The following is a 12,382-nucleotide window of genomic DNA, read 5'->3' as shown; positions in this document are numbered from 1 at the left end:
GCAGTACCTAGCAGCTAATCCAACAAGCGGAAAAGGGATCATTGAATGGATTATTGATTAACAGGGTTGCTCAGTCCACTGATGACAAATTTGACATGGAAGACAGAAGGAAAACATCAGACACTGGAGAACTTCAAGGTTAGGATGTGCATTACAAATGAGTCTTAGAGCACTCCCGTTTCTTCATGATGCAGTAAGCTCTTTGATCAGAGGAGCCCTCAAGGTTCAATCATTGATGAAAAGAGAAGATCAACCTTTGCTAATCCATACTAGATCATTAGCAGTGATTTAACAGGTGGGGTAGGGGATTCTGTGAAATGAAGGTTGAAGGGGAAAAAAAAAACTCTTGGGGGTTGGTTATTTTGGGACAGGCTTTGGTTTCCAATCCAAATCTTCATGGATGAACTGCAAAAATAAACATGCGGTTTGAGTACCTGAGCTAACCACAGTACATTCCAGCCTGAACAAGTCCTGCAATAGCCTCCAACCCAAAAAAACAATAAAGAAATAAAAATACCACACCTTTTGCATATATTTCACCCACGAAAACCAAAACCTGCAGAAAAATACATGTGATAAAACTTATTGAAATCTGATGCTTTTTATCATCCATCCATCCATCCATCCATCATCTACCGCTTATCCGGGGCCGGGTCGCGGGGGCAACAGCTTTAGCAGGGAAGCCCAGACTTCCCTCTCCCTAGCTACTTCTTCCAGCTCTCCCCGGGGGGTCCCGAGTCGTTCCCAGGCAAGCTGGGTGACATAGTCTCTCCAGCGTGTCCTGGGTCTTCCTCGGGGTCTCCTCCCGGTGGGACATGACCGGAACACCTCACCGGGGAGGCGCTCAGGAGGCATCCGAATCAGATGCCCAAGCCACCTCATCTGGCTCCTCTCGATGTGGAGGAGAAGCGGCTCGACTCTGAGCCCCTCCCGGATGACTGAGCTTCTCACCTTATCTCTAAGAGAGAGCCCGGACACCCTGCGGAGAAAACTCATTTCAGCCGCTTGTATCCGGGATCTCGTTCTTTCGGTCACGACCCATAGCTCGTGACCATAGGTGAGGGTTGGGACGTAGATAGACCGGTAAATTGAGAGCTTCGCCTTTTGGCTCAGCTCCTTCTTCACCACGACAGACCGATACAACGTCTGCATCACAGCAGACGCTGCACCGATCCGCCTGTCGATCTCCCGCTCCCTCCTACCCCCACTCGTGAACAAGACCCCAAGATACTTGAACTCCTCCACTTGGGGTAAGATCTAGTCCCCGACCCGGAGGGGGCACTCCACCCTTTTCCGACTGAGGACCATGGTTTCAGATTTGGAGGTGCTGATTTTCATCCCAACCGTTTCACACTCGGCTGCGAAACGCTCCAGTGAGAGTTGGAGAGCCCCGTTTGAAGGAGCCAACAGCACCACATCATCTGCAAAAAGCAGGGATGCAATACTGAGGCCCCCAAAACGGACCCCCTCAACGCTTCGGCTGCGCCTACAAATTCTGTCCATTAAGGTTATGAACAGAATCGGCGACAAAGGGCAGCCTTGGCGGAGTCCTACCTCCACTGGAAACGATTCCGACTTACTGCCGGCAATGCGAACCAAACTCTGACATCGGTGGTATAGTGACCGAACAGCCCGTATCAGGGGGTTCGGTACCCCATACCCACGAAGGACTCCCCACAGAACTCCCCGAGGGACACGGTCAAACGCCTTCTCCAAGTCCACAAAACACATGTAGACTGGTTGGGCGAATTCCCACATACCCTCAAGGACCCTGCTAAGGGTGTAGAGCTGGTCCACTGTTCCACAGCCGGGACGAAAACCACACTGCTCCTCCTCAATCTGAGGCTCGACTTCCTGACGGACCCTCCTCTCCAGCACCCCTGAATAGACCTTACCAGGGAGGCTGAGGAGTGTGATCCCTCTGTAGTTGGAACGCACCCTCCGGTCCCCCTTTTTAAAAAGAGGGACTACCACCCCGGTCTGCCAATCCAGAGGCACTCTCCCTGTTGTCCACGCGATGTTGCAGAGGCGTGTCAACCAGGACAGCCCCACAACATCCAGAGCCTTGAGGAACTCCGGGCGGATCTCTTCCACCCCTGGGGCCTTGCCACCGAGGAGCTTTTTAACCACATCGGTGACTTCAACCACAGAGATAGGAGAGCCCACCTCAGAGTCCCCAGGCTCTGCTTCCTCCAAGGAAGGCGTGTTGGTGGAGTTGAGTAGGTCTTCGAAGTACTCTGCCACCGGTTCACAACGTCCCGAGTCGAAGTCAGCAGCGCCCCATCCCCACTGTATACAGTGTTAGTGGTGCACTGCTTCCCCCTCCTGAGACGTCGGATGGTGGACCATAATTTTCTCGAAGCCGTCCGGAAGTCGGCTTCCATGGCCTCACCGAACTCTTCCCACGCTCGGGTTTTTGCCTCGGCGACCACTGAAGCCGCGGCCCGCTTGGCCAATCGATACCCGTCAGCTGCCTCTGGGGTCCCACAGGCCATAAAGGCTCAATAGGACTCCTTCTTCAGCTTGACGGCGTCCCTTACTGCTGGTGTCCACCAGCGAGTACGGGGGTTGCCGCCACGACAGGCACCAACCACCTTACGGCCACAACTCAGATTGGCCGCCTCAACAATAGAGGCACGGAACATGGTCCACTCGGGCTCAATGTCCCCCGCCTCCCCCGTAACATGGGAAAAGCTCTGTCGGAGGTGGGAGTTGAAACTCCTTCTGATAGGGGATTCCGCCAGACGCTCCCAACAAACCCTCACTATACGTTTGGGTCTGCCAGGACGGACCGGCATCTTCCCCCACCATCGGAGCCTACTCACCACCAGGTGGTGATCAGTTAACAGCTCCGCCCCTCTCTTCACCCGAGTGTCCAGAACATGCGGCCGCAAATCCGATGATCCAACTACAAAGTCGATCATCGAACTGCGGCCTAGGGTGTCCTGGTGCCAAGTGCACATATGGACACCCTTATGTTTGAACAAGGTGCTCGTTATGGACAATCCGTGACGAGCACAGAAGTCCAGTAACAAAACACCACTCGGGCACTGATCGGGGGGGCCGTTCCTCCCAATCTCGCCCCTCCAGGTCTCACTGTCATTGCCCACGTGAGCATTGAAGTCCCCCAGCAGAACAAGGGAGTCCCCAGCAGGAGTACTCTCCAGCACACCCTCCAGGGACTCCAAAAAGGGTGGGTATGCTGAGCTGCTGTTTGGTGCATATACACAAACAACAGTCAGGACCCGTCCACCCACCCGAAGGCGGAGGGAGGCAACCCTCTCGTCTACCGGTGTGAACCCCAATGTACAGGCACTGAGCCGGGGGGCAATGAGTATGCCCACACCTGCTCTGCGCCTCTCACCGTGAGCAACTCCAGAGTGGAAGAGAGTCCAACCCCTCTCGAGAGAACTGGTACCAGAACCCAGGCTGTGTGTGGAGGCAAGTCCGACTATATCCAGTCGGAAATTCTCTGCCTCACACACCAGCTCGGGCTCCTTCCCTGCCAGAGAGGTGACATTCCATGTCCCAAGAGCTAGCTTCTGCAGCCGAGGATCGGACCGCCAGGGTCCCCGCCTTTGGCTGCCGCCCAGCTCACATTGCACCCGACCCCTTTGGCCCCTCTCATGGGTGGTGAGCCCATGGGAAGGGGGACCCACGTTGCCTCTTCGGGCTGTGCCCGGCCGGGCCCCATGGGTGTAGGCCCGGCCACCAGGCGCTTGCCAACGAGCCCCACCTCCAGGCCTGGCTCCAGAGTGGGGCCCCGGTGACCCGTGTCCGGGCAAGGGAAACCTAGATCCATTTATTGTAATCATCATTGGGGTCTTTGAGCCGTGCTTTGTCTGGCCCCTCACCGAGAACCTGTTTGCCATGGGTGACCCTGCCAGGGGCATAAAGCCCCAGACAACTTAGCTTCTAGGATCATTGGGACACACAAACCCCTCCACCACGGTAAGGTGACGACTCACGGAGGGGTGCTTTTTATCAGTGTTAGTTAATTGAGTTTACTCCTTATATATATATAATAATCTCCTTTTTCTAATCTGCTCATGCTCACAAGGGTCGCGGGCGTGCCGGACCCTATCCCAGCCGTCTTCAGGCAATAGGCGGGGGACACCCTGAACTGCGGCAGCCAATTGTTGGGCACACATAGACGAACAAGCAACCATCCACACTCACACCAAGTGACAATTTAGAGTGTTCCATTCATGTGCCACGCATGTTTTGAGAATGTGGGAGGAAACCGGAGTGCCCAGAGAAAACCCACACAGGCACGGGGAGTGGGTCGTTCCTACTCAGTGACTCTGGCGAGTGTGAATGATTGTATGTGCCCTGTGATTTTTGACACCGTCTCTTCTCTTTCTTTTTTTTTTTTGCTCGCCTTGCACACCATGTCAAATGCCATCCTTTGAATATGCCCCCAGGCCGCCGTTTGGACAACTTGGTTAAACCCATTTGCTGTTGTGGAAAAACATACAAGAACTAAATGCATAAACAATCCATGGTTGCTACTGTGATGTTCCTTCATCTTAATGTAATAATTGTTCAGTGTGATTTCTCTGAGCACTAAATACTGTTCTCATGACTTACTTTTCCCAAAACAATGAGATGACTAACTACCTTTCCACATCAGTTACGTGGGAGGTGTGTTAGTGCGGTCGTATGCCCCCTCCAGTCCTTACTGATAGTGTTAACTGTTTGTTTTGCTTTTGCCTGTGTGTTTGTTTGTGTCCAGGAAGTAAAGTGTATTTGAGTATTAAGAAAACTGCAATACAAATCCGATTTCTTCTTCTTATTAGTATTATTTTTATCATTAGTCATATTTGTCGTAGTAGTATTCGTCATTGTCATACTAGGAGTATAATCTTTGTATAAGTATAAGAATAATAAACAACAGTATGCTAGTACATATCTACTTTGTAAATGCATCAAAGTTAGTGTAACTAAGTTTACATTTGCATTCCTTTAGTGGGTGATACTGTACACAACATGGAGTAAGAATATAGACCATCATTTCACACTCGCACGTTAGCAGTAAATGTTTCAACAAAGTGCAGAGTGTCAAGACCACAGTGCCAGTTATGTAGCGCAAGGTTGCTTGGGTAAAGTGTGTTGTTTTACTGGATATAGAAGTCGGTCAGCCCAGTGCGGTTAGACTATTGCTGCTGCTTGGAGAAGGCCAAGCTCCTGGGGTTCTACTACTGTACTAACTAATGTTCCCTCTAAATTTCCATGTGTCTAAACACTCATACAAAGTTCCAAGGTCCAAGGGTGCTCCTTGGACCAAGAGCAACCAAACCAGTGTCACATCTGACACCTGAGATCACAATAGGTTACACAAAATATCAAACCACCAATCTCTCTCTCCCCCAAATTGACTTTACATGTCCAGAAATCAGTGTAAGTAAATTGGGAATTTTGTAATAATCAGGGGTGGGGCATTTATAATCATCAGGGCAATTACTAATTGTCAGTGTGTCATTCCGTCATGTCACTTTCATCATTGCTTTCATCAGTAAAGTTCTCCAGTCCGCCAGTTCATAAATAAACAAATAAATCATAGCCCCAAAAATGAAAAATCCAATTGGATTAAAGTGGTAAATAAGTGCTCTTAAGAGCACATCACGTTTGCTGCCCAAAGAGCTTCACGTATACTTTACCGACCTTCCAAACGAATCCATTGAATTTTTAAATTCAGCAGTAGCACGCTGATGGTTGCCTGCTCCTGTTTTAACTCCTAAAATGTCAAAATGTTTTCAATCAAAGTTTAAAATGGCTTACATTTACCAGCATCCCACTTTGCATTGTGGCCAAGGGTAGAATCCAATCCAAGTCACTCGCACACCTGCTCCTGTCTATCAATGTCAGTCTTCTTCTGTCTCTTGAGGGTTGGCAAACAACATTTGATGCATTACCACCACCTTCTGGAATGGAGTGTGGGCTCTGCATAACATCTGAAACCATTGAACACAACCCGGAAATTGTTCTCATGCTGCCATAATCAGAAGCGTCTTAATTGTCAGTAGCCACATCAGGTGTGACGATGAAGCATTTAAATCGAGGATCGTCTGACGTGTACTCTGTAGAAGTCCTGTATCTACTCGATGGTGACGTATGAAAACGGGTGTGTACCAGAGTGACCGTCAACACAGGACTTCAAATGAAACAGTTTGACATAAACATTAGTATTAAACATCTTTGGGGGTAAATATTATTTCGCTAACTTAAGTTGCTAGCCAAAGTGTGATCATTCACAGCTCGAGACAGCTGCAAGAATAAAGTAAACCGCACCACCACACTTCATAAGTAATCTGTTTCGAATTTGAAGGCATTCTCACTCAAGCACCAGGGTTCCTTTCCCTGGTCGGCTACGAACAGATTGGGACAGTGCAAACGTTGGACAATGCCGTGTCTCCAATTGACACCTTGTTAAACACATCACAAAAATTGTTTGTTTTAAACCTGACTGAGAAATTTCACCTGTGATTTCTTTTTATTAATATCCTGAGCAAATGTTACAGGCATAAGATTAGCATATCCTGCACTTGGCACTCTGATAAAAAAAAAAAAAAAAACTGCAATAATTAACAATAACCAAACTCTGCCAGGGGTAATGTTATATGTGGTGCATCAACATTACTGATAACATAAAATTAAACATTCAATACAGCAAATTCAAAATACAATAGTATTAAAGACAAAATGCAAAAAGGTCTTTAGGTACATTTCCCTGGCATCGCTGCAATGCAATCGTGAAAATGATTAGTATGCTCATATTTCGCAGTAATGCCATTGAACATTTCCTTTTACATATGCCTCAACTAAAAGAAATGGTAACCTATCAAAGACGGAGCCTTCTAGAATTTAAGGAAAGGAATACTGTTTACGTCAATCAAAGCTGCTGACAGCCACGAAAAACATCTATATATATATATATATATATTGCGGGTCGTCCCGCACGCGGTCTGTCCTTCCGTCTGTCCCTTTTCAAAGCGTACCTACTTCACCGCGCCGCCACTGCCCCGCCTAGGCAGTGGCTCACTACGATCACGCGGGCATCTTAGCGAAAAAATGTTGTCTACCCACAAGCATTGCAATAAAATTGTTAGTTATTTAATAGAGCTAAACATCTCTTTATTTTCGCGATAAGCAATGAAGATGAACAAAAAGTTGAACCAAGCAACAACACTTTTGTGGGCCAAAGGCCCACCTTACCAGCCTTCCGCAGGGACTAGCTGATGAGCCGCCCGGAGGGCGGCGAACCAGCTAGTATACCATAATAATAATAATGATATTAGAATAATAACTACAATTTCAATACGCTCAATATTTATTTATTGCTACAGTTTCAATTCAACTGAATTTAAACCTGACTAAAGAACTGCATCTGAAACAAATTGAAAGCTTGTATGATTCCAAATGGAATCTTTCGTGTGATGACTTCGGTCAATTTGAAAACACCACAAGCAATACCACAGATCACAGCCATGAAGTATTCATCCTTTTTTTTCTCCATTCCTTTTTAAAATTGTTTGTACCAGTGAAAATGTGTGGAGACAGCAGCTTGCCCTGCTCAATTATTCAAAAGTATATTGTGGTTAACCAAGGGCTTGAACACGATTATGTAAATATTTTTCCTTTGTACTCTATGTTGCCTAGAATCTAATCATGATCAGCTTTAATTCTTTTGGGACGCTGCTGTGCAAATAGACATAGGGCTAAAACAACGAAGACTAGAAGAAGGATAAGTTCATCACAATACAGTAAATATTCATACATACATATATATATATATATATATATATATATATATATATATACATATAACATATATGACACGGGTGGAGTAAAAATGATGTATGTGATTCTTAGGTTGGCAAATCGGGTTAGGCTGTACGGTATAATGCTTCATTAACTAGACTTTGTATGCAAATACGATTCAAAATGTACACATACAGACAGACACAGACCTCCCAAGTTAAATGCCCCTGAAGTCATACTGGGAGGCAATCAACATTTTTTTTCCCGAAAAATACACCTCGCAAGTCGCACAAAGCTTCATCGTTTGACTTGCTGCCAATCAGGATGTGTCACGTTTGCGTGGTGGACCCCAAAAAGCAGGCAGGAGGGCAGGGCAGACCCGACACTGAGTGTTCGGGCTGGGACTACTTTTAAAGGCCTGATTACCTATGACCAACAGGTGTGCAGCTGCTGGGGGAGCCCTTGATCCTCACTAGGGTCGCTGGGATCTGGAGCCTATCCCAGCTGTCTTCGGGCAGTAGGCAGGGGACACCCTGATTCGGTTGCCAGCCAATCGCAGGGCACACAGAAGCTTGTATTTATTTATTTTAAGGAACAGCCTCAACAAGGTAGGTGTATTCAGAAAGAATACACTGCAAAGATTACTTGAAGTAAGTGGACCTTACCCCAGCATGAGCATACGTCTTTTTTTTTCTTTTTTTTCTTGTCCCCGTGTACTTCCAATTTCATTTCACCATCTGGTCTCAGACTTGTTGCGTATGATGTTGGCAAAAAAAACAAAAAAACAAAACTGAAATAAATAGACTTCTCCATCTCCCCCATTTCACCATCACCCCAGGTGATAAAATGGCAGAAACTGTTTTCTCTTCGTCCAAGGTGTGAAAATGAATAATGCTTGCGAGGGTGGAAAATGTGAGTCTTAGTTTTTCTTTTTTTTACTATGTTCTGATCTTTCACAGGGAACATTTCATGAAAAGATATTATCTAAATAGCTTTTTGCAAACTTTGTTTGCTGCTTTGTGTGTGTGAGTGTGTGTGTGTGTGTGTGTGTGTGTGTGTTAAACCAAACAAAGTATGATGCTTGAAAATGACTTGAACCCTAAAAGTAATGGATGGCAACTTCTTCATAAGTCTCGAACAAACAGGGCATATGTGAATGAAAAGTGAAACCCCCTTTGGAGGGGAGAGGGGGGCGGGATGCGATACCTTCGCTCTTACCTTCCTCCCATCCTTGGGGACTTCTCGCTCTCTTTTCGGTCTTTTGGTGGTGCTCTGTCCATGTGTCCCCTGTCGCCACAATGTTCCACGTAAACTCGGGGTCACCACCTCCACTCTGGTCACATGTTTTGCTTCTGTCGCACAGAGGATCTAGTCGAAACAAACATTCAGAATTATCCCGGGAAGGGATTTTCACTCAACTTATAATGGCAGTTGTTGGAGAAGAAATACCAAGTTTGAATGGACAAACAATATCCATGAAAGAAACAAGAGAAACTCAAGAAAGGAAAAATCATCGTGCAGTCACCAGATGATGCTTAATTTTGTGAGTCTATGTGTGTGTGTGTGTGTGTGTGTGTGTGGTATTTTGTATTGTATTTGCTTTTATTAGTTTTGAGTTGTTTTTTCCCAAAAATAATTAGTTTTTGTTTAATTTTTACTTGTTTCATTACATTTATTTATGTTTAATTGGTGAGTCTTTGCCAAGTACAAATTATAATTCCCAAATGGCTGCTCAAGCTTCCTTCTTGACTGCGATACATTTAAAATCAAGTTTTTACTTGAGTTTTTTTTAATTTATGGACTATTTTTCAAGTGCAAAATACGAAGAAAATGCGACTAACTATTCTGAATAAAGTAAATTATTCGCAAAGAGGTGTTAAAGCTTTCTTTTTCTAAATATGGTTAAATTGAACCCCGAGGGTTAATGCATGATGTTAACTGACAAAGATGAAAATGAAGGACATTTCATGACAACTCTAATGAGTTTTATTAAGGTAAAATGCAGTCAGTTTTCTTTTTTAATAGACGGACTTTTTTTTTTATTTTGCTTTTACATTTGAAATTGTTCTTAAAGATGCTTACCGTACCTCCACCACGTCCTGATGTCCTCGGGGTATCGAGGAAACCACAGTTAGGTGGTAATTTTGTGCAGTATGTGACCAGCCCGACACATGAACAAGGACATATTTTAGACCTTGTCCTTACTCATGGTCTACCGGTGTCGAATCTGGAAGTCCTTGAAAATGGGATTTCTGATCACATGGCAGTTTTATTTGAAGTAGTCTTATCGCATATTGCCGTGAAATCTGGCGTTCCTAGCTGTAAACGCCGAATTTTTAACCCTCGCACTGCTAGTCGTTTCTCTGATGCCTTTAATAACCTTTGCGTACCCTCGTCTAACACAGAGGAACTCACCTCTTGGTTCGACTCGTCATGCCGTGCCATCCTGGATTTGGTGGCTCCTTCAAAAATTGTGCTCCCAAAGCCTAAACCCGAGCCATGGTTTAACGACATTACACGCGCAGCTAGGCAGGAGTGTCGCAAAGCTGAACGCAAGTGGAAAAAAGACAAATTGCATGTCTCTTATCAAATTTGGAAAGACTGCTGGCGTAACTAACAGCTCACAGTAAAAGAGGCCAAAAGAGAATATCTGTCGGACCTTATTCTAGCTAACCGTCACAACCCACGCGCACTATTTAAAACGATAGATTCTGTACTCAAACCCCCTCTGCCTACTTGCTCGGATTCTTCACCCGAGATGTGCAACAGATTCCTTCAGTTTTTCATTGATAAGGTCTCTACAGCTAGGACTCTGGTCTCAAATACCGCATCTAACCCCTCTGTCCATGTTCCATGTTCAGCTGTACTTAATTCTTTTGATACTGTGTCCTTGACGCTTTTGGAGGATGTAGTTCGCCAGACGAAGCCATCTGGCTCCCCTTGCGACTCTCTTCCCCCACGCTTCTTTCAGGAGGTTCTCCCGAGTGTTGGTGCATCGGTCTTGGTTATCATCAACAGCAGCCTTTCTTCTGGTGTAGTTCCCCAACAGTTTAAACATGCTGTGGTCCAACCCTTGATCAAGAAACCTGGTCTTGATCCAGATGTGCTGTCAAGTTACAAGGCCCATTTCCAAACTGCCTTTCATTTCCAAAATTATAAAAAAAGGGGTGCACATGCAGTTGAAACTTTTCTTGAACATAACATCTTGGAGGTCTTCCAGTCAGGTTTCAAGACGATGCATAGCACGGAGTCAGCCCTGTTACGCGTTTCTAATGACATCCTCCTGGCAAATGACTCTGGAGACCACGTGTGTCTGGTCTTATTGGACTTAACTGCAGCATTTGATACAGTGGATCACAGTATTCTGCTGACTCGTTTGCAGCACTTGGTGGGCATTGGCGGCAGTGCTCTTGAGTGGTTTAGGTCCTATCTAGCTGACAGGACCTTTTGTGTCAGCCTTGGCTGCTCTGAGACACGCACTGGTCCCCTGTCATGTGGTGTTCCACAGGGCTGGGGCCTCTGCTATTCTCGCTGTAGCTTCTCCCATTGATTCCATCTTAAGGAAACATGGTATTCCCTTCCACTGCTATGCAGATGACTGCCAGATCTATGTCCCACTGAGCAAGAAAGACGCCTTCTCATTAAGGCCACTCCTATCCTGTCTGGAAGAAATCAAAACCTGAATGGCACAAAATTTCTTGAAATTCAACGAAAAGAAGACAGAGGTGATATTGTTTGGTCCCAGTGGCCCTTGTACATTCCATCCTGTAGACTTGGGCCCCCTGTCTCCTTATTTGAAATCAACAATCTCAAACTTGGGCCTTAAACTGGACAGTGATTTCAAACTCGATCGGCAAATTGGTGCCGTTGTTAAATCCAGCTTCTTTCACCTTAGACAGCTGGCCAAAATAAAACCTTTCCTCTCACATGAACACTTTGAGACAGTAATCCATGCCTTTGTCACATCCCGGCTCGATTACTGTAATGCCCTGTACTTTGGAGTCAGCCAGTCCTCCATTAAGCGCCTTCAGCTGGTCCAGAATGCCGCTGCTCGCCTCTTGACTGGTACTCGTAAGAGGGAGCACATAACTCCTACTCTGGCTCCCCATTCATTTTAGAGTTATTTTCAAGATCCGCCTCTTTGTTTTCAAATCTCTAAATAATCTCATGCCACCTTACCTCTCTGAGCTCATCCGCCCCTACACACCTGCCCGGCGCCTCAGGTCTGTGGACCAGTCTTTGTTAGAAGTACCAAGAACTAAACTGAGGCTCAGAGGGGATCGAGCCTTTTCTGTTGCTTGTCCCTCTCTCTGGAATGACCTGCCACTGAACATTCGGCAAGCCTCCTCGCTGCCCATCTTTAAAGCCCTCCTCAAAACCCACTTGTATTCTTTGGCGTTCGACTCAGCATGATTTTACTGCTTGGTGCTTTCTACCGCTTTTATTACCATTTCGTCTTACTGTTTATTGTGTATGTTAAATCGCTCCATGTACAGCACTTTGTATGCAGCGATGGCTGTTTGAAAGTGCTCTATAAATACTGTTGACTTGACTTGACTTATTCAATTAGTTTTCATTAAATATAAGAATCTTGATTAGCTCTACGATTGGCCGGCGACCG

General features: G+C 46.0%; 1 protein-coding gene across 2 annotated transcripts in view; it reads right to left on the bottom strand.

Moving 5' to 3' along the window:
• Window positions 1-12,382, bottom strand: part of alk (ALK receptor tyrosine kinase) — a 386,248-nt gene that overhangs the window by 224,702 nt on the left and 149,164 nt on the right. Inside the window, exon 3 of one of the 2 annotated variants that reach the window (XM_052085650.1) lies at window positions 8,968-9,129. In XM_052085650.1, coding sequence (XP_051941610.1) covers window positions 8,968-9,129 — 162 coding nt within the window. The remainder of the gene's footprint in view (window positions 1-8,967; window positions 9,130-12,382) is intronic. The other variant, XM_052085651.1, reaches the window with a different exon arrangement.

The sequence above is a fragment of the Hippocampus zosterae genome, chromosome 14 (assembly GCF_025434085.1).
Source record: "Hippocampus zosterae strain Florida chromosome 14, ASM2543408v3, whole genome shotgun sequence".
NCBI lineage: Eukaryota > Metazoa > Chordata > Actinopteri > Syngnathiformes > Syngnathidae > Hippocampus > Hippocampus zosterae.
Note: the sequence above shows the minus strand (reverse complement) of the source record. Positions and strands in the feature narration are given on the sequence as shown.